The 27497-nt window shown below is 38.3% G+C and overlaps 2 protein-coding genes across 8 annotated transcripts in view; one reads left to right on the plus strand and one right to left on the minus strand.

Annotated features, from left to right (window-relative positions):
* Window positions 1–1863: 1863 nt before the first annotated feature.
* ANXA7 (annexin A7) lies at window positions 1864–15345 on the plus strand. Its single transcript, XM_053948584.1, has 13 exons — window positions 1864–1936; window positions 3410–3467; window positions 6225–6441; window positions 6761–6862; window positions 8036–8076; window positions 8329–8431; window positions 8718–8812; window positions 9797–9910; window positions 11152–11322; window positions 12788–12958; window positions 13071–13146; window positions 14367–14479; window positions 14995–15345. Exons 2-13 carry the CDS (start codon window positions 3411–3413, stop codon window positions 15115–15117), a joined length of 1383 nt encoding a protein of 460 aa, XP_053804559.1. The 5' UTR covers window positions 1864–1936; window position 3410; the 3' UTR covers window positions 15118–15345.
* Window positions 7053–27497, minus strand: part of PPP3CB (protein phosphatase 3 catalytic subunit beta) — a 52011-nt gene continuing 31566 nt past the window's right edge. For 2 of the 7 annotated variants that reach the window (XM_053948580.1, XM_053948579.1), the window contains exons 13-14: window positions 22265–22294; window positions 18913–20607 (exon numbers count right to left, since the gene is read on the minus strand). In XM_053948580.1, coding sequence (XP_053804555.1) covers window positions 20429–20607; window positions 22265–22294 — 209 coding nt within the window. In that variant the 3' untranslated portion in view covers window positions 18913–20428. Of the gene's footprint in view, window positions 7068–12086; window positions 12458–17616; window positions 17689–18300; window positions 18360–18912; window positions 20608–22264; window positions 22295–27497 lie in introns of those variants that run through there. The other 5 variants (XM_053948582.1, XM_053948581.1, XR_008432000.1 and 2 more) reach the window with 4 other exon arrangements.

Here is a 27497-nt window from a genome sequence, read left to right on the forward strand (position 1 = left end):
GCAGCAATGCTTTAGCTGCCTACATCATCAACAATAAATTCCTCTGGAAAAAAAGTTTTGTTTCAGCTGTTTTGACAGCTCCCAGCACAACTATGTAGTTGAGCCAAGTCACTCCAGACCAGAATTCTGTCCAGTACCATGTCTTAGGATCAGATGCAAGAATATTACAAAAGGGAAGAACAAAAGTTTGTCTCTCCACTAAACTTAAATTTTCTAATAGTGAGAAGCTGCCTTGACTCTGCATGGGGTTTTAGAAGCTTTCCTAAATGTGTAGGTTCTAGGTATAGTAACAAGCCAAGAGATTTCCCTAAATACAAAGAGTGAAATTAGATGACCACAATGGTTCCATTGCATGCTTTAAAAAAGTAATTACAAACATTCTCGTTGATACATAAACATTCAATGCATTTAACAGATTCTTCAGACACATATAATTTTGTTTAAAATATTCTCTTCTTCCTTTTACACAAAAAGAAAGGAATTTGTTTTAAAACATTTTTTCTTTTCTTGGGTAGCTTAAGTCAAAACAGTCCACTAAATGAAAAATATAAAGAATTTTATATTTTATAAATGTACTTGGTTCCCATGGAAACAAGGATTAAAATATTTACCTGTCCTGAAAGAAATGTGCTTAACAGGTGAAATAAAGTAGACATGCACTCAGAGTGTCAGCTGAAGAATGCTGTGAGGATTAGATTCTTACAGCCACTCCTGATGTGTTCTGGGTAAACAAGAGAGAACAAGCCCAATTTTCCTGGATAGGTAATGTATTAGATTCATGTGGCTTTAGGTGCTCTTCATTTGAAGCAAGCAAGCATGGTAAATTATTACCCACCTATTTTCTGCTGTCTGCACTTCACACTGTTTTATGGATAAAGAGAACAGTGGTTGTTATTTCATCTAGAGCTGAAGTGCTGCACCAGGTTACAGGAAAGAACCAAAACTGTTTGCATTGGAATGGTCTCCAAACTGCTAACATATCTGTCATAAACAAAACAGGGGATTTTTTTATAACCTAAAGTAACTGGTGCATAATATCATAGGTGAGGCCTTCATAAGTTGTATCTTGTTTGTCAGAATGCCTTATGAATAATTAACCATCAGGTAAAGAAAGGACTACACGTGTATAATGTCTATTCAAACTATAATATTAATAAACATTACAACAGACAGAAACAAAATAATAAGGGCACTCCCCGTAATTACATACAAATAACTATAATTAAGATTTTTTTTTTTCTAGAAAAATGTATGTAGTAGTCAGTCAATCTTACCTTTATGTCCTCTTGGGACATAGATCCTGTCTTCAGTAACTACAGCAAAAGGAGCAGCTCCTCCAGCTCCATGCAATTAGTTCTTTTATATTCTTTGCCTGTTACATGCAGTTCTGGTGGCCTGGGTGACTTGATGGACTCCCTGCAGCTACTAAACAATGATCTTGATTTAAAGACGCAAGTGTTACTGGATTACAGACTTGACTTAAACCTACACGCATTAGGGCAGAAATCATTGCAGCGGTGCTGCAGGGAAACTGCAGTGTGGACTTTTCTCTCCCTTTCCTAGCGGGTGGCAAAGGACTCCCGTGGGACAGCATCTCCGGGCGCTTCCTGCGTGAACGCTTCCCCTGTCACAGCTCCACGGGCGAGTGGCTCTGCGTTTGTGGCACTTGCGCCTGTGAGCTCACCTCTCGTCCGTCCCGAGAGACAACCGGGCATCTCACAGCTTTCCTTCAGCGAGACGAGGCGAGCCTGCACGGGCAGCAAAGGGTTCCGTGTTGGCAGGGCCGTCACTACCGGCACCGGGTGCGGTGCCCCTGCCCGCGGGCCGGGCGGGGCGGGCTCGGTGCCGGGGGCGGGGCGGGCATCGCCGGCCGCACAGGCTCCATTTTGCGGTGTGGCTGCGGAGAGAGGCCGGAGGCTCCGCAAGTTCCCCTCAGGTGAGGTGGCTGGGGGGGGAGGGAGGAGCCGGCCGGCCGCCACTCGTGTGCCCCTCGCCCCAGCCCCCGGCCCGGACCCGCTCGCACCGCCCGGGGGCTCGGCCGCAGCCCCGGCTCTGCTCACACATCGCTCGGGGGCTCGGCCCCAGCCCGGGGTGTAGATGGAGCCCCCGGCGGCGCTCCCGGAGCCGCGGCCGCCCGCAGCTCGGGGCTCGGCCGGTGTCCGGCCGAGGGAGGTGCCGCTTGCCCCAGGGAGCCGCACTCCCGGCGGGGGCTGCCCTGGCGCTGCGGAGCGGGGCCGAAGTCAGGCGGCCTCGGGAGAAGTAGGTACCGGGACACCGGGATACTTGCGTCCGTCCGCAGCTCCACCTCACCGGAGGATTCGCCGGGCCGGCCCGCGGCTGGCGGCTGAGGGAGCGGGAGGAGCCTGGGGCGATGCGTGACTGCTCGGAGCGGAGCGGGGCAGCGGCAGGCGGGGCCCTTAAAGGCGGCGGGGGCGGGGGTGCGGTGCCGGGCCGGGGGTCCCCGGCCGGGGAGACTTCTCCGTGTTTACCGGCTGAGCTCCCGCCCAGCGCACGGAGCGCGGCGCGCCCGCTGATGTTTCACCGCGGGCCAGTGCCGCAGCTGACTCACACTCGGCCCCCGGCTTAACCCGCCCCGTGCCCATCCAGGGACAGCGGGGGGAAGCGACGGTCTGGCGGAAAAAATCTGTTGTTGTTTTGGTTATAAAAGTAGTTATGTCAGAGCCACTGTTCAACTTGAGGATGCTTGTGCCAAATTTAAAGTCCATTTTTTTCCCCCCCGTCGTTAAAAGTTTCATAACCTGGCTAATGGTCTTAAATCTCCCTGCAACATGCAGGATGGGATGATCTCTATCCCCACTCCCCAAGGCCCTCTGTTAAAAATGTGACTAAAAGAAACAGTTAATGTCAGGAAATAGAAATTTGCTCCACAAATGAAGTAATGCTGAGGGATGTTCAAGAACAGGGACCTGTTCTTGTCAAATTACTATTTTACATGGGTTAGCCAGGGTATTGCTCTTCTCCCAGGAACTACCCCTGAGAGCAGAGCAGTGCAGGATGATGGATACAGGTGCTTGGTGCAGTCCAGAAACCTGCGTGGTTTCTGTCCTGGCAAAGGGTCCAACCTCCCTCCTGCTGGCACTCAAAGTATATCTTGTATTTTAAAGCTTTCTGGAAGTTTTAGCCTCTTACTATGCTTAAATGTCTGTCTGACTTTAAGTAAGAGTGATAGTTAATGACTATAATTACTATAAGTTGAAGATGCTTCCCTTCTGAATTCTGATTGCTATGGTCAGATGTAGGAGAGAAAAAGAGGAAAAGTTCTGTGGGTTAATAGCAGATTATTCAAGTGATTTAAACAGATAATTAACAAGCAAATACCTACTACAAACTCAAAGATGAAAATACCAAACTCACAGTGAAAATACCTTTTTTATTTTTTCTTTCCCAGAATGTCATACCCAGGTTATCCCCCTTCTGATGGCTACCCTGCTTTCCCAGGTTATCCTGTAAGTATGGCTCTTGAATGTGCTGCATTCCTAATGCATTTCTATTGTGTGAATATCCCTTCTGACTGTGCTTCATGTGTCTGTAAATAGTAGCTAGTAGTAAATAGTAGTAGTCAGTTCGTGTACCCTGTTCTCTAGTTCTCTAGTCTTTGTTTTCCTCTGTATTTCTCTGGGGATGACTTTACAGCTGTCACATAAGAATTCCAAGAAGGAAGCTTAGTGTTTTTAGTGATGCCCATTGTTCCAGAAAGGTCTTTGGTCTTGTTTATTTTATCTTGTGAGTTCGGTTTTTTAAATACAGCTGTCTCATCTCAACAACTCTTTTTCTTTTTTTTTTTTTTTTTAATTTCTTCTGTAAATAGGAGGCCCTTTACATGTAGGGTTAGAAGTAATCTCTGAACCAATCTGTACGAAATACTCACATAGCCATATCCCAGGATTTATAGAGATGTTCAACAAGCTTCAGTGGTCACAGCCATCAGGAAGAGCTTGGAACACTTCACTCAAGTAGCCCAGCTTTCATACAACACCAAGTAAATATTTTTCTGAGGATAGAGAACACTGTATCTTGACTACCCTATCCACAGGACTGTTCCACCTTCATGTCACAACTGAATGGAAGGCTGAAATGTATCAGGTATGACTGATACTGCAGTCATTTTGATTTGTCTGCAATATTTTTCAAAGCTAGATTAATCTGTGCTTTTATGGCACCGATCATGGCACTCACAGCACTTTCATGGCAGTTGTCATGCTGTAATTGTGGGAGTTTTACTGGTATGCAGTACAGAACCAGACTTTAAGCACGGATCTCAGCCCAAATGCCTTTAAGATACTGAAAAGCTACAAATACATGCAAAATATAAAGATATACATATAAATACATGCAATGAATTCTCTGATGATTTTGCTTTACAACCTACCCTTACTTATTCTGAAACACTAAAGTCAGTCAAATGAAAGACAAACATGTTAGAAACAAGACTATTAACTCCAGAATTTCTTTTCTTCCCCCAGGGTTCTGTTGAGGTCTCATTATTTTAGCTGTAGTTTATTTTTAACTACATCTGAAAATATTTTTTTTTCTTAGCTAGGGTCTAAAAAACAGCCAGTTTTAATGAATTAATGTAAAAGACCTTTTAGACTTGTTATCAATGATTTCCTAGTCTCATTGATGATGCCTAATGTGATAACCAATTTAAAAGGCATATGTGAAATTGTTTTTTTCTGCAGCACTGATAGTAATCTGAGCAGGGCTTTTGAGCATCCTAATTTTGGATTTATGAATCTAAATTCCTATAAAATCTTTTTGTTGAGTCAGGTAGAGAAATGTTAGACTGTATCTCTGGAGAAAAGAATATTATATAGCCTGGGCACAGGAATCTGGGGGTAGAAATCTTGGGGCAGCCAAACCCAAGAACATTTGAGCTAGGCTTTTCTGCTCTGCACTTTATTTCTGTTTTCTGGGGTCAAGAATGAATGTGTACTATATGTAATGTGTGACTTGTATTTCTAAAGCTAGTCAGTAAAGATGATTCCCAGCAAGTGAGTAATGGGTCCATCCATTATGCTTCATTATGAAGCTGATTTTGAATGCCTGATTTCTAAGATCATGTATAATGACTTTTACCTTACAGGGCTTTCCCTCAGAGATCCAGATCATTCAACGAAATATTTCTAATATATCTTAATGCTAATAGCAACCTTTGTGGTATGGCTGGTAAATCATACATGTAGCAAAACAAATATTTAGCTGTTGGACTTGTTCTTTTTATTTAAAACCTGTAACAGGTGTTCAGTCTGACTCAGAGATCCACATTTAGTCATTAAACATCCATGCTTTATAACCTGGGTTCCAAAGGAAATGGGAAAAAAAAACCCAAAAGGTTCTTACCCTGTAGCATTTAAAAATACTGTTTGTGCAAGACAGGCAGAAGTTTCAAAGCTACTATGCTCTTAAAAGTTTTTTAACAGGAGGTGAGCTCCTAATTCTTCATAGAGAGCAAGCTGAGCTGAGCTCACCTCCTCGTGTGGGATAGAAAGAGCAGCTTTCCAGTAAAGGACCAGGAGTCCGAGTGGCTGCCAAGTTGAATGTGGCTCAGCACTGCAAGTCCTCAGGGAGGAAGGCTACTGACACACCAGGCTTTAGCAAGAGCACCTCTGCAATTCTGTGTCTGGTTGTGGCCTCCCCGTACAACAAAGACACAGACAAAGAGGAGCATGTGTAGGTAAGGCTGCTTGCACAGATCTGTTCAGTCTTCTGGTGGGTGAGAAGGAGCAATAGAGACATTGGAGCCAACTCTTGTCAGAGGTACTCAGGGAAAGGGCAGCTAGCAAATACAGGTTGCAATTGCAATGGTTCGAGGAAAACATTTTTCTCTAGGAGAGTGGTCAAATCCTGGAACAGGGGCCCAGAGAGGCTGTGAATTTGTCATTCCTTGGATATACTGAAAACTATCAGGCCTTGCATGAGCTCACCCAACTCCAAAGCTAGCCCTGCTTTGAGAGTGGATGGGATCTCAGGCCATCCAGAGGTGACTTCCACCCTGCAGCACTCTCTGATTCTGTGTCAACGTAGGAGATGCATCAGAACACCCAACCAGGAGGACCCCATCCAAGAATTCTGCTGCTTCAAGCCCTACAGCTAATTGTATCATTCACATTGTTATTATACACATGGACATTTTGACATCTTGGGAGTTTTTAACTCTAATGTGCTGTTAACAGGCATACTGATATCCAATTTTTGTGCTTCAGCCAACAGGACAGGAGTCTGTCTATCCACCAGCTGGTCAGTATGCCTATCCTGCTGTTCCTGGAGGATTCCCTCCAGCAGGAGGAGGGACCTATCCTGCAGCACCACCGAATGCTGGGTTTCCAGGGGCAGCAGGGTATCCTGCCGCGGGGGGCTACCCCACTTCAGGGGGCTTCCCTGGAGCTCCCCAGGCTGGAGGAATGCCACCTTATCCTGGAGGTAAGATCCTTTGTTACAGTACCAGTCAGGAGTGATTTCCAGTGTAACCATTCCCTGTGCTCATTAGGAATAGTAAAGAAAAGCAGCTTTGTTCAGTGATGGGCGCAGGCAGCCAGCCAGCCAGGTTGCCATCCAGCAGTAAATACCTGCATTGCTGATGGCAGAGCCTTGGTGGTTCTGGGTCACTGCACAGACAGACATGGAGAAACCGGTCTCTTACATAGTTTTGTTTAATAAACTGGCTCCTGTTGTGTCAAGAAGTCAAGTACAAAATACTAAGTGTGCTAAAGTCTGGCTTTTTTGTCCCTGGCTCCTCCAGGCCCTGGCTTTGCTGTGCCTCCCACTGGGCCTGGCTTTGGTGGCTATCCACAGCAGCCTCCTGCCCAAAGCTATGCTGGAGGTGGACCAGCACAAATTCCAGGTATGTCATATATAAGAAACTAAGCATCCATGGTTAAACCAAAAGACTCCAGGATAGGTAGTAACAAATTAAGCTCTTACCTTTGTTACTTGTAGCTGTTGAGGTTTGTATGCTGTGCCCCTCCTGGCATCTTTCTTGACCAGGCTGCTGAAGGGCTGATGAGAACCATCTCTGTAGGTGCTACATCCAGAGGGGATGGCTGTCCCTGAATAATGGTCATGATGAAGTGGTTTAGGTGCTTGCCCTTTTTCAAACTGCAAGTATCTCATGAGAACTGTGAAACCCAGAGTCCACATTCAGTGAGTATCTAGCAGTTCTGTTAATCTCAATTGCATTTTTCAGATGAGTGTGTTCACTGTGATCCCTGACACACTTTCCTGAAAGAGGAAAGGAGAACGCACTCATTTGCTTAAAAGCAGTGCAGTGTTTATAATACTTTGAGTGGTCAGTTGCTATAGAGATGATTTTCTTTTAGAAAATCATATACAGAGATATATAGAGACTATAGAGATGATTTTCTTTTACTTTAGAGATGATTCTCAGTTATTTTAGAGATGATGTCCTGGAATGCATCAGCTGTGTTTTAAAGAAATTTGAAGCAGCAAAACCTTTTTGTTTTATGATTGCTCTACTAAGTTGCTATTAAAATGATAAGGGATGTGCATACATATTATGAATAAAAATAAAATTCCAGTACAAAAAAATAGTTTTAGCTTTTGTATTACCAGTGATTTTGATCACAAAATGAGATTCCTTCAATCCTTTTTGCAGCAATGAATTCTGAATATTTATTGTTTACATGCTAGGCATTTTAAAATGTACATTACATCTTTTAAAGAGAGCATTGAACACACATTCTCCATTTGTTTGGGCTATCTTGGCTTCTGTCAAAAATAGCAGAATTTCATAAGGAGAGATCCTTCCAGATCCCACAGCACCAGTAAGTTTAGTATTTTTAGAATTGCCTTGCTAGTGTACGTACCAAAATGCATCTGTGATTGCTTCTTCCCATTATCCCCAAGGGAACAAATTCAGTTACTGATTGTGGTAGGTACCATTAGGAAAGAGGTTGTGTGCAGTGGTAGGTCTGACTTTATATTCAGATTAGATGTCATTTCCATAATAAGAGGAGACCTAATTAATTACTCCTACCTTGTTCTTTATTTTCACTAGGATTTCCTGGTGGACAAGTACCATCCCCGATGCCTGGTCCGGTATGTGCTGTTTTCTCTTCTATAATTAATCTTATGTGGCTTCTGTAGTTTTAATGTTTTTAGAGCTGATTTCCAAAGTTTGCAATTTTGTTCTGCATCAGGAGTTTCCATCCACCCTCAGAGTAATGTTGCCCTGATTCTGTGTTAGAGGAAGAAATGGAGAACTCCTTCTGAAGTACTGATTGCAGAGTTGTGATTTTAATTTGAATTTTATTGTGTAGATATCTAGTTACACGTGACTCTTATTTTCAGCCTGCTGCAGTGGTTCAGTGTACCCAGGGTACAATTCAAGCTGCTCCAAACTTCGATGCTGGAAGGGATGCAGAAATCCTACGCAAAGCTATGAAAGGTTTTGGTAAGTAAGAAATAGAAGCTTTAGTTCCTATTGATGTAACTTCTTAATGCCATTTTGTTGTTTTCTTCAGTGTTTATTTAACTATACTTCCTCCCTACAAGCTTTTCAAAAGTTACCTTTTCAAAATGCCCGGGGCTATTTAGTAGATGAAGTTACACAGAAAATTTGGTGGACTTAAATAGCAGCCTCTTAGTATGTAATTATGCCCAAATGCAATAGTAGAAAGTGCACAGTTTTGGAGGGACTATATGACATTCTTACATGACATTGCCCTTCTGTTTCCAAGGAACTGATGAGCAGGCCATCATAAATGTTGTTGCTAACCGCTCCAATGATCAAAGGCAAAAAATCAAGGCAGCTTTCAAGACTATGTATGGCAAGGTATGTTCACTAGTTCTTTGAACTGGGAAAGAAACCCAGTCTTTCAGCTGCTGCTTTAACTGCCTGGTTGCATTTTAGTCTTGGGGAATGATTTGAGCATTTTTAAAATGCACTTCTTTTGGTTATATTCCTTATGTATTGGGAGAAATTTGGTATTTGATATAGGATTGTCTGGATACCTGGCAGAAGGAGGGGTGGGGGAAGGCTGGATGCTGTCTCTGTCCCTGACCACACAAGAAGCTTCTCTAATGCTTGACAGAAAATAATCAAGCTTAAACTGCCCTTGTAGTAGTGTCTGAAACTACTGAGTTTTTTATGCACCCAAACCAGCACTGAAATTTTCTTTTTCCCAAGAAACAACCTGGGAAATGATTGAGGATTTGATAGTAAATAAAATTCCAGGTTAATTTAATTTTTTCCCTGTCGCACTACGACATGAAATAACTCAGCACGCTAAGATCAAAAGAGGGGAAAAAAGAGGAAGTTTATTTCTGACTCCGCAATATATAGAATTCTAAAAGTGACAGTGGATTGGAGGGTGAAACTGCCACCTCTCCAACCACACTGGTCAAACTAAGAGTTCATCAATTCTCTCTTCCCACAAAGAAGAATGCAAAACAATCATTGTTTATATGAAGTGTTTGAGAAACTCGAGTAGAAATATGTAAACATCAGAAGAAACTTTTAGAAGAACTTTAAAACTCTCAAAAGAACAGGTGACGCTTCCCTGTCATTTTTGCAACCTAAAGTGAAATTTTGTAGTTGTGGCATTAGTGAGGAGATAATGGAGAAGAGCTGAGCTGTCAGAGATTTGGACAGAGGGAAGTTCTTAGTAAGAAATAAAACAAAGCTTTACAGGAAAAAAAGCACGAAGATAGAAAGGTAGAAATAAGTCACAGAAGTTCTAATTTGATCTTTCTTCAGTATATGACCTATATATGCCTAACACTCTGCAAAGCCCTTTCTGTGTTTATAATTGAACAGGATTTAATTAAAGATCTGAAGTCTGAGTTAAGTGGTAATGTGGAAGAATTGATTCTAGCCCTCTTCATGCCTAGTACCTACTATGATGCCTGGAGTTTACGTCATGCGATGAAGGTACGGTATTCCTGTGAAGGAAACAGTTTTAAACTATCTTAAAATGCTCATCTAAGAATACCTGGTCCCAGCATTGTTGAAAAATCCACTAGTGTCAAACAAATCCTGGGATTGCAGGGTTTACAATTATTTTCTGCTGCAGCCCCCAGTTCCAGACAATTCCTGCAGGATTAGCCAATTAGCCAGGGCAGATGTCCATTCAGTAGAGGAGGAAGTGCTGCAGGACAGAACCTTGTTCTCTACCACTTGGGCATAATTTTTGCTATGAACCTAGAAAGGGCCAGGGTACTGTTAAAACCATAACCACTGTTTAAACTATATGCCTTTCCTTACTAGGAACAAACCTTTGTTACTGTTTTGGTATTTTTGGATTATCCCTTTTTTTCACCCAAAAAGACAATGAAAAAATAATTTCTTAAAGTCAGATGATGGATATATCTATTGAAATATAAAGACACCATTTAGAGATTAGGTGAGCTAGTTGGTTTAAACTTTTAACTCAGGTAAACTGGTACATCCAGTTACTGGAATGTCTTGCTTGAGCTGCAGCAGCTTGCAAGTAGAAATGAGTAACTCAACCCATGTATGAATGCACACCTTCTAGAGAACGTAGAGCTTAAATGAAGATCTGCCTTTGATGGGGAATAGCCACTCAACCATTTTCAAAAATGCATAATATAAGATTACCTAGAAGTCTCACATCTCCTCTCCTATCTAATCCTTCCCTGAATTGAGATGTTCATGCCAGTAAGATTCCTCTCTACAAAGAAATCACAATTGACTTTTATTCTGGGGAGAGGGAAACATCTATAAAAAGTTCCACATTGTGGAAGCAGCCATATTTGGATAGGGAATACACTTGTGTACTGACCAAAACAGAATTTAGATGTGTACCTTTGACTTCAATGATTATTAAAAGGCTTTACCTTCCTTTGGTAAATTTCCAGACTAAGGTTGCCAAAGAATTTCCTTCCTAAACCATTTTCCATTTAACTTTGGCCAAAGTCACTAATATGGATGTATAGTTTTGGAGTGTTTCTCTGAACTGGTGCAGAATGGCATGTTTGAGGAATCTTCATTCTATTTTAAGTATAGAGTAGACTTGGTGCTTTCGCACTGCGGGGATATACAATCTAGATTGTACTAAATTTTGAAATACCAGATGACTGCCTTATTCCACAGTTGAAGGAAACTACATAGATAGTGCTCTGTAGTTATGCCTTTGTTTTCTCTGCCTACAGGGAGCAGGCACTCAGGAGAGTGTATTGATCGAGATCCTTTGCACAAGGACAAACCAGGAGATTCGTGAAATAGTGAACTGCTATAAATCAGAATTTGGAAGGGACATTGAACAAGACATCAGATCAGACACTTCAGGACACTTTGAACGATTACTTATATCTATGTGCCAAGTAAGCTTTAATTTTTTTTTTTAATAAGATAACATCTGATGTGTTTAGTCATAATGGCTCTACAAATAGCCTGTGTGTGCTTAGCAAGAGGCCGGTTTTTAAGAAATTAGCCCATGGTCATTAATTTTTTCCCTAAGATATGACACTTCAGTCCCTCCTCAAGAGATACTTCTTATCTACAAATCCATGATGAATTCTGTGATCTAATTTAGCACCCTCAATTAATATCAGAACTTACATGGAAATATTGTGCGGATGCAACCAAGTGATCCTCCAAAGCAGTGCTCTACACTGCTGTTAGAGCAAGATACTTTTTTTTTTCATATGTTAACAAAGTGATCTGGGTGAAGCTGATTGGATAACCTCTGTGGTATGCAGAATGCCTGTGAGAATCCCTACAAACAAGATAAGATGTGCCACAGGGCAAAACTTCCCCCCCCAGGTTACTCCATAGCCTGCCTTCCCTTTATGTCACCAAACTTAGGGAGGTGCTGCTGTTGAACTCAGATGACCACTGGGGCTTTTTTATCCTACATCATTTACTAGGGCTCATTTTGTGTTGAAGAATAGTAACTTGCAATTACTCATATTTAGGAAGAAGTATGTAACTAATGCAACTTCCCACATTTCTCTGATCAATTTGCCTATTTCTATTAGAATTTCTATGACACTTCTCTATCTCATTGGTTTCTTCCTTTGTGAGAGTTCAGCTATGCTCTAGATATTTGGTTAAAAGTCAAAATTCACAAGAAAGCAAACCTGGAGAAGCTCATGCTGCTAATTTTTATTTTGATAAATCCAGTAGTTTACAATAACTGACAACCACATCATTTAAATAGTATATTAATCTCTATAGATACAACAGTATTGGAGAGAATGTATTCAGCCTACTCAGCCAGTATGTTTAGCATCCATCCATGCACTGGGCAGCAAAATGCCAAAACAACCACCAAAGCACATAAAATGTCATATAAGCCCTACTGACAGAAGTGTAGTAAGTGCTTTCTAAAGGCATTCTTACTTGAAATAAGCAACTTCTAAATAAAATAGGAGGGAAACCTGAGATATTTCAGGTGTGCATATTCAGTAAGATAATTCATTAGTTCGTTTGGGAAGAGTCTTTGCAACTTGAAGCCTAGAAACAAACAAATCAAGAGAAAGCTTACATTATTAAGTAAAATAGAGAATTAAGTACAGTACTTAATTAGAAGTATGAGATGATTTGGAGAGGTGAAGTTATCTGAGTCAGTGTATCTGCAGTTTAAAGCATGTCCTACAGATAGGGGTCTGAGCCACTTTTGTATTTACATCCTATAAAGAATATTAAAACAAACAGAAGCTGTAAAGCAATGTAATGTATTTCAAACTACTTCTCTTTCTGCTTGGGGTCTATGTACACTGCAAGCAGTTAAAGAACAGATTTCTCTGTGAAATTTCATTTGAAATCTGTTGTCTTTGCATTAAGGGTAATCGTGATGAGAATCAAACTGTGGATTATCAAAAAGCTCAAGAAGATGCTCAGCGTCTGTACCAAGCGGGTGAAGGAAGACTTGGGACTGATGAATCTTGCTTTAATATGGTTCTGGCAAGCAGAAGCTTTCCGCAGCTGAAAGCAACAGTTGAGGCATACTCCAGGGTAGGAGGTCTTCACTGATTTCAAATAAGCTTGGTCAATGTATTTATTTTAAATTAAGGTTCCAGTTGCTACTGCATTTCATCACCCACATATTAATCTCATTTATTTGTAGATTGCTAATCGTGATTTATTAAGCAGCATTGATAGAGAATTTTCTGGAAATGTGGAACGTGGTTTGAAGACTATTGGTAAGTTATATGTTCTTCCCTCCCCCGTTATCCTTTAGGAATTAAACCTAAATGTAACCAAAGAAAAATCCAATTCAGCACTGGCCATATGGCAAATGATCACATAATCAGAGACTCTGCTAGAACAGAAGTAGCTTCAACTATTCATATGATTCATCTTGCACTTAAATGAAGAAAATAAGCAACAATCATGAAGAAGTCAGTTTCAAATAAGAAAAGGCCACATAGAAACTACTTGTCACTTCTCTGGGAAGGCAGGCAAGTGCTCAGAAACAAGGGTCACTAGTTAGTGCTTGTAGCTGTGTAATTCAGAGTTCTGCAAAAGGGGCTACACCAGTGTCACAGAGCCGTGACTAGGTGTGCAGCTCCTTAGCAGAGACAGCTGAGCCACCCACACCAATAACCTCAGAGCCAACATGAACCTACTGAAGGCACAGTTCCTTTTCCATCCCCTTCCCCACCACCATCTACTCAAAAAAGCTCAGCTGTGACTAAGGACAAGCTTAGCAAAATAGAAGACGTTGTTTTTAATTTACTTTTTCCTACTGACCTGTTATAATTAAGCAGTTCAACACAACTAACTGATGGTGAAAATCAGTAATATTTAGTAGTAAATCTGGAGACACCAGTCGTATCAGTGCTTACCCAAATGACAGCAATTCTGTAGCCATAATGGATAAGCAAAAACTTCCCAGAGTGTATTCTACTCAAGAGTTTAATGGGAAAAATTCAGGTCTGAGAATAAGGTAGAAGAATAATAGCTGGTCTCTGTGTGGAACAATCTACCTGAAACAAAATCTATTCTGTAACTACAAGAGTTGCAGAACTACTAGAGAACCTTCTACATTTGTACTTTCCTAGTGAGATTCTAGCAATGGAATATGAGTAAAATACGTTGTGTCCCAATACCAGCTATCCAAGGAGAAGAACTGTTTTTGAATTAGCTGTTTGAGAATTAAGATTTCAGAGAGTTTTGAAAAGCAATTCCAGAGGAGTTAACTCCTACTAACTGTAAGATTTTGTGTGAAGGAATAATTCATTTGATCAACTTGAAAATAAGTTTAGCTCTATAAACAAGTCCTGTTATTCATAGTAACTGGATCTTCACTAAGACCAACCTCTAGCTGTCTACAGCAAAAATTTTGCCAAGTTGATTCTGCCAAGTATCACTATATAGGATACATTACTGGAACTAATCCTAACAATATACTTTATTGCAGTGCAATGTGCTTTAAATCGCCCAGCCTTTTTTGCAGAAAGACTTTATTATTCTATGAAAGGAGCTGGCACAGATGATTCTACCCTCATCAGAATTGTAGTCACTCGCAGTGAGGTAAGAAATTCTCTCCTGCATACCAATCACATGCAGCAGAAAACCATCTACCCAAACCAGCTTGTCACTTAGTCCTCCTTTCACAGGTGTAAAATCATGTACTGCATGAAGCTTTTATGGGGCTCACATTTAGATGCATGTGTTAATACAAGTCAGTTTTCACGTAATAATTTAATTAACTCTGCCTAGATTGCAGTAGCTGCTTGTTTTCCTTAACAACTGTTGTTGCCCATCTACATAGCAAGTGAGCATCTCCAGGTGAGAAGTTCATCTGTTCAGACTTAGGACAGCACAATCTTAACAAGGCATGGAACAACTGCTGCACTCTGCTTTGGGAGCTGCCCCTCTATCCTTGGAGGGACCAGCTGGCTTGTCCACTGCACAGGGTTAATCATTGCACATCTCACCCTTGGCATGTGTTCTCTAGTTCACAAGAGAGGAGGTGTGGGGTCACTGTCTAGGATTTAAATAATACACTGTGGTTGAGTTTTCTACCTTTTTTTGTCTTTGCATAGATTGACCTTGTGCAAATTAAACAGATGTTCACACAGATGTATCAGAAGACACTGGCTACAATGATAGCAAGTGATACAAGCGGTGATTACCGGCAGTTGCTGCTGGCAATTGTTGGGCAATAGAAGAGGATTATCTGGTTTTTTGGTTTGTTTTTTTTTTTGAAACAAACTGAAGGACATGAAACATGCTTTAAGTAGATACTAACTATCCCTGTAAAAGAATAATTTTAAAGGTTGCCTAATCAAATATGCTTTCTTGATGATTCAGTAAGCTTTTTGCACTTACAATGCCTTAATTTACAGCACATAATATCTTTATTGTATAATAAAAGATATATCTTGTCTATTAGACCCTAAGCCTTAGTATTTTTGACCCAGACAAAACCACTTCCCCTCTACTGGATTCCTGCATGCATCTCTGTGGGAGTCAACTGTTTCAACCAAATTAATCTCTAGCACTCAACAAGTTTCCTGAAATACCTAAACTACTGAACTTAATGTAAAAGACAAAGCCTGAGGCTGTGATGTCAAGCATTTTACACCCCATCCCCCTTTAATCCCCCTGTTTTAATCCCCCTGTTTCCATCATAATGTTGAAAAACATGCAAGTGCACAGTTTTAAGTCACAACACACTGACAGTTTAGGGGCCTTGGCAGAATCTGACTGTACACACCTATTAAATTCTTTAAATTAGTGGTTAAGCATAATGGTACCTAAGGAAGCAATGGAAAGGAGAAATCATCTTGGATCTGATTCTGAAGTCTCTCCTTGTGAAGAAGTGGGTTATACAGCAGCTGATCAAGCAGTAAAAAAGCATTTATTTAATGCTAACCTGTAAATTCAACCCAAAGCAGTTGTGACCCACGCAATATAAATGGCTATGTGGATGTTTTCAAAGTATTTAAAGAGAACAAATTTGAACAGCACATTTGGTTTTTTTAGAAAGCTGCAATGAATCTATCCCCAACCGTAACTTTAAGAGAAGCTTCAAGTCCAGTGGTAATAAGCAGTGTGTTCCTTCAGCTTTATCAAGTAACAATTTTGTTATAGGACACCCTCACACAAACAGCACAAACCTATTTCTAGTATCATCAGACAGCATGAACTAGAGGTTTTTGCACAGCAACCACAGATTATCAAGTGTATCATACAAAAAAGCCTATGTATTTTATTTATACCAGTGGTCTGCAACCTAAATCTGATTTTAGACTATAAACTTTTTCTGATACTGAGAAATACAGTTCAGCTGGGTCAGATTAATTATTTCAAATACAAATTAGATGGAAGATGATTTGGAAAGACTAGAAGACATTCCACTCTGCACTACTTTGGTCATCCTTAGTGCAAGTATCCACTGAGATAGATATACATGTGTGTATATAGACAGCTATCTGTTAATAGCTTTCCAAGCTTGACCAAGATTCTTATAAGCTTTGGTTCTCATTTACTTGTTCCTGAACAAACTTCCTTACATATGAAGCACCTTAACACTTAATAATTAAAGCATATTATTGCATATGTGTCTTTTTATGTGACCGGAAATCCCTACCAATTCACTTGTCATTCAAAGCTGAATATTGATTAAATCTGGCTCATACATACTATCACAAGAAAATGAACAGATGAATAGGCTTCTATGGTCTATTCTATGTGAATGTAAAATATTTACCTGTTTTACGGCAAAAAAATATTTTCATTACATGTTAACAACAAAGAATTGTTAAATGGGTAGCAAGAATTGAATGATTGGCAATAAAATTTTAGCAAAAAATAGGCAAGGAAAGACTGAACAGATACTGTCCATCCTGCCTCTGAAAAAGCCTTAATTTTCTAACTTATGTAATAGTGCTTTCAGATTAAGCATTAGAAAAAAAGCAAGCTGTTAAGAGGGTCTTCCCTCCAAAAGCATTCAGATTCACACCAGAAGAGACTTCCCTTTCTAAGAGAAAATCAGCCTCAATCCCAACCATCTGTCTTTTTGAAAGGGGGCCAATCTTCACAATTCAGGGCATAAGACTAGAGGAACTTTTCCATTTCACAACTTAATTTAATAAGCTTTGAAAGGAAAACTGTTTCACACTATAATTTTGGGAGGTGAAGGTGTTTGTTTGCCATTGAACTGGATATAGGTAGGTTGTAAACTCGGCTGCTCTTCCCCATTTGGCTCAGCAAATGGCAGCTCATTCCCTGACAGCACAAGGCCCTGCTGGAAAATAACCCCCAAAACCTGACACAGCTTGGTCTGTACTTCTGCTTCTCAGTTCCACCAACACACAGCTACACTCCTTGGAGCAGTAACAGACCCCAGCCCACCTCTGAATCTTCGCTGATGTTGCCCTGCAGGTAAGCTCACCACAAATGATAGTCCTACCCCTCAGCTCAAGGAAGAAGTGACCCACACATGTCTGCTGAGCCCAGGCAGGGAGGCACTGACCACTCCAGCTCAAACCAGGAACCTGCCATGCCTCTCACAGCTTTTGCTGCCTGTCTCCTTTGGCTGTAAAAGCCAAGCCTTCTCCCCTCCCTACCCAAGAACAGACTAAGGACATATAGGTGACTTATTTTTTCCTTCCCCTCCTTAAAATGCTGAAAGCATTAAACAAGTAATGCAAACTACTTACAGTTTTCTGGGAGTAAGGAAATAATTTCTTCTCCCAAACAATATAAGAATTAGAGACGGCTCCAGACTCCACCTTACAGAAACACAGAAAATGAGTGCCTACTTTACAAACAGGAACACCCCCAGACACAACCCTGTTACCTGACTACTTGCCTAAAAGGTGACAGGAGAAACAGCATGAAAAATCAAGCCAACAACTACCCAGTGTATTTTCCTTTACTGCAGATCTGCCTTTATATCTGGCAAAAACTACTACAGACAATGGATACTGCAAGGGAGTCCCTACAGCAGCAAAACAGATACTGCAAGGGGATCCTCACAGAAGTGAACATCATTGCTGCTGGGCACTTACTGCCATACAAATATCAGAACCAGTTCTCTCCAATTACAGTGAGGTCTTTCCACACAAAGATTGTATCTGTATTTTCTTCATATACACAATTCCAGCTACTTGAAATCCTCATCACAACCAAGATCTGAGTATCAAATCAGGACAAATACTTTCTTGTGAGGTTGTGATATTTTCCACTAGCACTTACAAGTAGAAAGGCACCATCACCATGTTCATAATAACATTTCAGCTGTACTTTGTAATAGGTTTCTGTTCTGCTCTAATATGACACCGTATGCAGACTGTACAGTTTGCAGGGATAGGAGTGCTTCATAAAAAAGCCAACAAACTTACCGTTTTTAACTTGATCTTCTGGACTCAAACTCTGAGAAGAATTTCCAATTAGAATGCATCTGCAATAAAGTAAAATTTAATATTAAAACTCCCCTTACCAACAGTGTGTCTTAATTCTCATCTTATTCTCAACTTATCTTAATTCTCATCCTGTTCAGCAGCCTGTCCTTAGTTTAAAAAGAATATGCCAAAAGGCTAATTTATGTATCTGTACAGAGGGCCAAAACAATTTTCTCCCTCTGCCCAAAAAGCAGCCCCAACACACTTCACTAGTCAAATGCTTAGTTCAAACCAACATATGAAACACAGCTATGCCTAGGAGTCTTTTTCTAGAGTCCACTAACCCTGCTCTGACAAGCCTGTACAAACCAAAAATGGGTGTCTGGTTTACCACACACAACGTATTCCTGAGATAACTCAAAAGCAAAAAATAGCAGCAGGAATAAAATTTAAATTACATAGTGAGTGTTTATATTCAACTAGTTCTCTGCAAGCTAAATCTGGCCTTTTATGCTATTTTTTTTGAATAGCTTAAATATTGAAGACTATTTCTAAACAATTTGCAAGGTCAGATTAGACCTACGTATGCCAAATAAAACCAATACACAGTGATAGGAGCCGCAGCCCATGCACAAAATTTATTGTGTGCTACTGTTTATAAAATACTTGAATAATTCGGAACATGCATAAAATTTCCAACTTAGGGGTATGTACAGATTGTAGTTTATGGCAAAGAAAAGAAAAAAAAAAAAAAAAAAGAGATGAACTCTAGTGATGTAAGTTTCAAGTCGTGTTCCAGGGGATGAGAAGAACATGTAGCAAATGTCAAAATATATAACAAAGTACACTGGCAATCAGTACAGTCCATTATTTGTGAACAAATTAGCACAGGGCTTCAATTTTTATTTTAACCAAGCAGTTCTGTAGATACCAAAATACATGCAGTCTCAAGTTTACACTTTCACTAATGCCTTAGCAGTTGAACATAGCAATTGCTTATACGCTGCTTTGCTTAAACAGAAAGTATGTCCAATACAAGTTCAGTTTCCTTTACAGATTTAAAAATAATAAAAAAGCTTGCAGCTATTCAGCCCAGTGATTGTTAGCTATTTATGCAACCGTAATACTCACAATAAACTAAAAGTACCTATAACATCTAGGTAACCTATAGATGTACATCATAGGTCTATATATTAAATATTTGCAAAATGAAAACATGCATACACAAAATACAATGCCAAGCTTTACAGACTTGATATGAATCAAAATTTACTTAAACAATGTACAAAGTTCAATTAAAAGTACCTTAAAATTGACACTTCCATATTTTTCATACTTTTAAAATTAGTATATATATTTTTTTTAAATTCAAGGTGGGGAAGTCTTGAAAAAGCTGAGCAAAAAAGCTTCTAAATTAAATATTTTTTTAAAATCTGTGTTCAAGTAATAAACATTCCTACATAGAAATCCTCTGATAAGCTGTAACTAAAAAATACAGTGAATACAATATAGAATTAGCAACATCTAAAGGAGTAAACCTGAGGTCAGCATTTTACAGAATGGCCAACTGAAATGTTTTGGCATTTTTTCTGTTATTTAAAATACAGTTTTTGCAGCCTCAGATATTTTAAGACCATTCTAATCTATAATTTTAAAGACATATCATGAAACCAATGTCCATTAATAAATAGTTAGCTCTTAGGGTTGTATTTGAAAGTCTGATTTAAACAAACAAACAAACAAACTACCTCTACTGAAAGAAAAATCCCATTTGTAAACTTAAAAGTGTTGACAACGTAAGCATAAGATGCTAGTCTAGGTGTGCTTTAGTGAGAACAGTCCGATCCTTTCCTCAGATCTCTTCCGAAGCTGCAGCAGCCAGTGATGGATGTTTGTGTGAAAGGGTGAGGCACAGGCTCCCAGGAGGTTGGGTCACCGTGTAAGACAGGGGCTGTTGTCTCAAAAGCATGATGGTCTCTCTTCAGTGGGATCAAGTCAGATGGTTTTCCACCTTGTGTTAATTAGTCACTTCAAATGATCCCCCTATTTCATTTGTTGTCACATCAAAAAGCAGTAATCTAGGAATTTTCAGGCAGGACATGTGTGAGTAAACCAGAAGCTGATGTGGTCACTGTGCATTGTTGTTGCCAGTTCCATTGTTTCCATTGGCATTTGCTGTGTTTACAGTATTAATACCATCTTGCTGAAGAGTATCTTTTCTTGGTGGCATTCTCTCATTGATCCTATCCAAACCTTTTGCTTCTTCAAAACTGCAGATTTTATGTTGCGGAGAGAATCCTCGTATTGCTTAACAAAATGCAAATTTGATATGTCAGTAATGGAAAAGTAAGTTGAAAGCATATATTTTTTCTAACAAATGATGTTTAAAAAAATATAAAAAATCAGCCAAAGAAACTTATGGCCTTGCAACTGTATTGCTAAAAGATTCTCTAACCTGCTTTCCTGAAATGTTCAAGGCAATCATTATTTCAGTTCGTTACAAAAAGAACAAAGTATGGCAAATATTCTGCAAGCAGGAATCAAGGGGTTTAAGCCCACTTGATTGCTTCTGTGTGTCCCTGGTGGGGCCAGCTATCACTGCTGTGCTTTTGCTGCTCAGCTCATTGGGCTAATCTTAACATGCCCCTTCTCTTCAGGGCAATGTCAGTAAGATCTAAGCAGCACAGCAAGTGCAGCGGAGGCAAAGCAGCAAAGGGTTACAAAAGTAGTGGCAGATTTACATCCTGCACACACACCAATGGCCTGATCCTGGAGTTTTCATGCAGGTACAAAACTGCAGGATGTGGTTCTCACTGTGCTAATCATGTGGATGATGGAAATGGACATGACCACAATCACCAAGTTAGCACTGTGGTTCAACAATGGTATAATTTAAATACAGATGTATTTAAAGTAAGAATAGAAAATAGGTATTATTTTGTTACTGATTATTTTGATGAATGAGGTCTGCAGTTGAATTTACACCTGAAAATGGCTGACCACATAATAAGACTGAAGCCTTTGGGATGAAATAATTCTTTGGAGATTTAAGTACAGCTTTCCACTCACAACAAGAGGACCTCTTGCAGGTGTGTGTGAGAACAGAATATAGCACTTGTTTATATTTTTGGAGATCTGACTTCCTTAATTAAAAAAAAAAAACACAAAGAATACAGTCATTAAATGGTGCTTTGCAACTAATCTGAAAAACCCCAAAGGTAGCTCTCTCAATGGCTATGCTGTTTGTCATTCACTTCATTGAGTTCTGAGCAAGAAGAAACTAAAGTCTCTCTGAAAAGAAACCATCTGTAATTGAATAAGCTGATACAAATCATTTTGCTCAATACCACTAATAGAGGACGTATATACAATTAATTTAGCACAGAAGCAGTAATAATCTATTGAATTTGTCTCATAAATACTAAAAATAATTTTGAACAGTAAATTATATTAAAAATCTATAGAAAAAAAGTTATTGTCTTGCACTACCAGATATCACAGAAAGTTAAAAAAAATGTTCAAAGCCATTAAATATATTTTATGAGAAAAGGCATGCATGAACAACCCTCCTTCCATATATAACTTCCCCTCCCCACAATCAAACAAAACCTTCAGTTGAATGCAGAAAAAAAACACTAAACACTTCTATTTTTAAGAACTTCAAGACAACATCACATATCACAACATGCTATTATACAAAAACCTACAGCATGTTCTGTAAAAAAAAAAAAAAAACAAAAAAACCCAAAAGGAGACTAAAAACCCCCAAGAATTTCCCTAAAATATTAAAGATAATAATCATCCTAAAGCCAGAAATGAATGTTACATGTAAAATAGATGAATCAATGCAGTTGATTCATCTCTGCTTGTGCAAGTTGAAAATAAAACACGCCCACACAGAGTACTTTTGAATTCCCTCCCAGACACCACAGATCTCTGCCAAGGGCAAAGACTCTGATCATACCTTTTTCAGCCTCAATTGCCTCTACAGTGGCTGTACAGAAGTGAGCAGATGCATGCAAAATGAATGAGAAAGATGAAGAGTGTAATATCGCATAGCAGAAAAGGCAATGATCAATTTAATATAGTATGCTACGCCAGATTAGATTACAATTAGTTAAAATGACAATTAAGTTTCTGGGGGACTGTTTTTAAATCTAAGTGAAACTTTTCCTGAATTTTAACTAACAGAGTTTATCAACTAAAAGTCTAACTAACATTAATGAACTGATGTTATTAACTATACATTTCTGTAACTTTTGATTATGATTTTTTTTTTTTTTTTTTTTTTTTTTTTTTTTTAAGACAGCAACAGAGAACTTCAACTGATGTTAAAGTTGTGGTATGGTTTAAAAAAATACTAAAAATATATTTGAGACTATTTCTGAAGATTAAAATGCATTAGTGAGCTTCATTAAATTACCAGGAAAGACACTATAAAAATAACACTACCAGCATTCTAATAATAATAATAAATTGCCTTTCTCTTTAACTCCCTGAAGTTTAACAGTACTTAAATTTCTCACAATATTTTAAGCTAAAATGGGCGTTTTTGAGAACTAAATCATGAAATTTAAGCCAAAGAAGACAAATCCAGAAAGTTAGTTAAATCTGCATATTTGCAAAGTCTTGTAAATTGTTTAGCTGAATCAACAACAAAGTCTACAGCAGGAAGGTCTGGATCTAACATAGTCTTAGTGGGTGAATCAATGGGAATATGAAGAACATCTAGCTCACTAGCTGTTTTTCTAACTAAATAACTATGACAACTGCTTTTTTCTTTATGTGTAAGATCTTTCCTCACAATTTTAGCTCTAGACTGCAAAGCTTTAACATAAGCTTTTACAACCTGAACTGCAGCTAAGTCAATAATGGTAACAACTTTTTACCTCCTACACTATTTGCCATGCCTCTAATACCATCATTTCAGAATTATTGACAAAAAGTAGCTTACACAGTGGTAAACCTATTTGTGCAGTGCTTCATACATACTGTTAACAACAAAAATCATGCAGATTATTCAAGCAAGTGCTGGGGAAAATAGCTCTACAAGAAAATAGGGCATTAGATGAGAATAGAATTCTTTAAAGAGATTTAAGTTTATTACCTCTCATTTCCTATCCAACAAAACCAATCACCTACACTGTGGCTACACTATGTTATGTATGAATTGCCTACAATATGTTTTAAGCTCACTGTTACGTAAGATTCTCATTTTCACCGAGATAGTCTGAAAAAAATTGGATACTTGCATTATGTAAGTATCCAATAAATACAATTTTATTTCATAAAATTATATTAAATACTTAAGGAAAATGCAGCATTTTGAATTTCATATACTGCAATTTCCATGGAACAAAAAATGAAAAAATGTTAAAACAGTTCTGCACTTAAAGCTACAGAGACAAGGGCAATTACAGAATTAAATCAAAAAGCCACTTGAATGGATGCTTATTTATGTTTGCCTTAAAGGAAAGAAACTTTCTCTATTTCTAAAAAAAAATTACTTTAAGAATTGTTTTAGAAAGTCACCAAATACATATTTGCAAACTGTAATCAATTTGCCATACAAATATAAAACTATGTAAAAGAACCACCTCTTTTCACCATTGTCTGTTACCTGTGGAGTCTTTGTTTTCAATCTTTTCCTGAAAAGATCACGAATACTGATTTATCGCTGCAAATTATGTAGCTTGGTCATAAATACAAATTTCAAAATTTACTCCTAGTTCACGCTATTTGTAGTACTACTATTCCAAAAAGACCTTGGAATATTCATCGCAGTTAGGAAAAAGATAATTTTCAACTTGACATAAAAGAACAAACTGACTGGAAAATACAAGCACTTAAAAAACTTGTAGAGACTCAATTTGGAAAATCATTTTGTTGGATTCTCTTTTGCAGGTATATCTAAATCAAAACTTTATTCTTTGTAGACTTTGATAAACCTCAAATACTGGATCACATTAACAGGTAATTCTGAAGTCTTTGCTCTAAAAAGTCTCAATTGAAAGCTGATTTTAAGCAATGGGTTTCAATGGCATTTCTATCCTTAATTTTAGCTCTCCTCTCATTTTACTTAATTGATGGATGTGATAGAAAATCCTTACCAATTGGCAACATAAACACAAAAAACTATCTTAACTGCTTTCTGACTAACAGCAGGGGCAGTAGTTCAACTGATGTCCATGGAAGTACTGACAATTTTTAATTTAGATTTCTGTTTAGTATGTTGCTGAATAAAGCTCTAGGAATTTTGTCAGTTTTTAGCAGATGTTAGCTCAATTTGGAAGCTATTTTAATTAAATTCACAAAATAAGTCACTAGGAAATGTTATTTTAAATAACAGTATTTAAGTTATCTTTATTATTTCAGCTACTATACTGTAAGCAACAAAAATAATAAAAAACAAATTTACATTTAAAAAAGATCAGAAATATACAAAGGCCATGATTTCCCAAAGTCTGTTTTTATCCTAACACATTAAAGCTATCAAAAAGTAAGCTATGATTCATTTAAAAAAAATATATCCATGTATTAATGAAAAAAGAAATCATACATTGACGTCTCCCATAGGATATAGGCTTGCATTTTTTTCCAGAATTATGCTTTTGAACTGAGTTGTCTTTGTTGAAGCCCTTCACTGCAGTCTCCATTTGCCATTCCCCCCTGGGCTGCTCTGTGCTGCAGTGAGGATCTGCCCTGGTGCTGCCCAGTGGGATGGCAAAGCCCCCAGGCACTGCTGCCCCGAGCAGGAGGAGGAAGAGAAGGGCCAGCAGCTCACAAACACAGCAGCTGGGCTCAACAAAGTCCTGACAGAACAGTGGCATTTGCTAAGACCCACTAAGGAAAATCTCACTGACATTAAGAACTGTAATAGGTATATATGCAAAAATTGTATATGTGTGTATCTCTATTTGCCCTGATAAAAACATTTCAGCCCAGCTCTCTAGAGAAATGTAAATATACACTCCAATTTCTAATTTTCAAAGGTGCTTATTGACTTAACAGCAACCAATGTGCCATTGAAAAATGAGCATTTGTAATCCTGAAACCAGGAAAACCTAGGGCATACTGGTCAATTCTGTGTATTTTTAAGCCAATAAAAGAACAGAATAAAAAATTACTTCAGTTAATATTATGTTCTTTTATTTTTGCAAGCCTAGACTAGTTTAAATTATTGATAGTATACTGATCAACATAGTACAAAATACTTTAAATTAAATATTTGCAGCAAGAAATATATACTATACTATCAGTGACCTTATTTTTGTCAAGAATATAAATTCTCTGATACTACAATGGTTTAGAAAATGGTCAGTTATTGAAGTTTTATTTAATTTTTTGTTTACTGCTACCTTTGCAATTGAGCATTAACCCTAATTTGAAAACTACTCTTTTAAGACTGAAACAGTAACATGCTAATCAGTAAAAAGAAGTTACTTCAGTTTAAGAACTAACAGTTGGCATGATTTATTTTGAACAATCAACATGACTAAAACAAATGAGGAATATTAATGTAGTGCATCAAGGAATATTGCTATGAAAAGTTCTAGTCAAGAGAAAACCCACACCCACAAAAATCCAGAATGGATTTTGCATACTTTCCAAATGTCCCACATTTTCAGTAATGGTAGAAAGTCATAGGCTTTATGTAAAAAAAAAATTTTCTAGTCAGTTTGATCCTCTCTGGTATTTTTAATGCAACATGGATAAAAATTTGTTAAATGAGTGAGAGGAATGCAGACTTATTTTTAAGCATAATAAAATTTCTTATTAAACAATGAGAATTAAAGCTAGAACATGTGCTTTTGGAATAGTCGAATGGATTAGGAAACATACACGATTTCTTGTTATAGACATTCACAAAACAATCACATACATACACTGGACATATAAACTTACTTGTAGACATTATATGTCCACTGAAAAATGATTGAAAATGTGACATTTGTGTTTCAAAGCTATTAAAAAACAGCTTTGATAGTTTAATAGAAAATGTAGTGAAAGGCTTTCAAAAAACTACTTAGAAAATATAAGGAATTCAAATAAACAGTCTGAATCATGAAATGAGAAAAGCAGCCACTCTTGAAAATAGATTGTGTAAAAAGCAGTATTCACATACCACAATCTTTCAATAGTTATAAAATTCAGTGTTCCCATACTAAAGTTTTATACTTCTTAGTAAAGCCTGAAGGTGGCCAATAAAAGGTCTCTGAATATGTTAAGAGTGCTGCTGATATGAAGTCCAGTTTCAGACTGGTGTTTCTTAGTTATTCACCACTGTGAACAGAAAACATGGACTTCATTCTTTTAATACACTTGGTACAAGCTCATAGCATCCTTCCTAATCCTAGTTAATCATTATGGGCCTTGTGAAAAATATGATCCAATGATTCAACAAACTAAAAAAAGAATAAAAACCTTTTACAAAATATTCAATGAGCCAGATTACAGGTATATTTTGTATAGAGTTCTTTTTATTTTCATGCAAAAAAAATATATGCACACTTAATAACACCCTTTTATTTTGATTTATTTACAAGTTTTTAATTCAATCCCTTTATTCTCAATTGATTTTATAACAAATGATCGAATATTTTTCAAGTACATTGTTGTTGAAAAAGCACAGACAGTGTGCAGCAGCAAATGCAGCAAACCTCAAAAACAAGGTGCTACAACATTGCTTCTACATCAAGAGACAGACAAGTGTCTGGGATAGTGGTTTAATTTTAACACTTATACAGACATACATCTATACCTAGAGAGAGACAGACAGATCTAAGAAAGCAGCTACATCTGCAGAGGAAGGAAACAGCATGTTACAAGGACAATTCAGGGAGGTCAATTATACATAGAACATTTGACAAACAACATAGAGAACAAACTTTGGCATTAATTACCAGGGTACAAAACATAGCACATTCCAATCTGTCAATGGAGTGTAATATGGGACTATGCAGTCTGTAGCTGTTTGTTAATATTAATATCAACAAGTATTTGTCATTGTCAATGAAAATACTAACACAGCTATAATAAAACTATTTTAATGGAGAGCACACAAGTAATGATGCAAAATTACACTGCCATTTTTGTATCTGTAATGATTAAATGCCTCAATACGAGATCTATAAGGTCACCCCACCTGAAAAATTGTAAACTAAGGAAGCTCAGAGTCTGAAAAACATAGCTTGACA

This window comes from Vidua chalybeata, chromosome 8, assembly GCF_026979565.1.
Source record: "Vidua chalybeata isolate OUT-0048 chromosome 8, bVidCha1 merged haplotype, whole genome shotgun sequence".
Classification (NCBI taxonomy): Eukaryota; Metazoa; Chordata; class Aves; order Passeriformes; family Viduidae; genus Vidua; species Vidua chalybeata.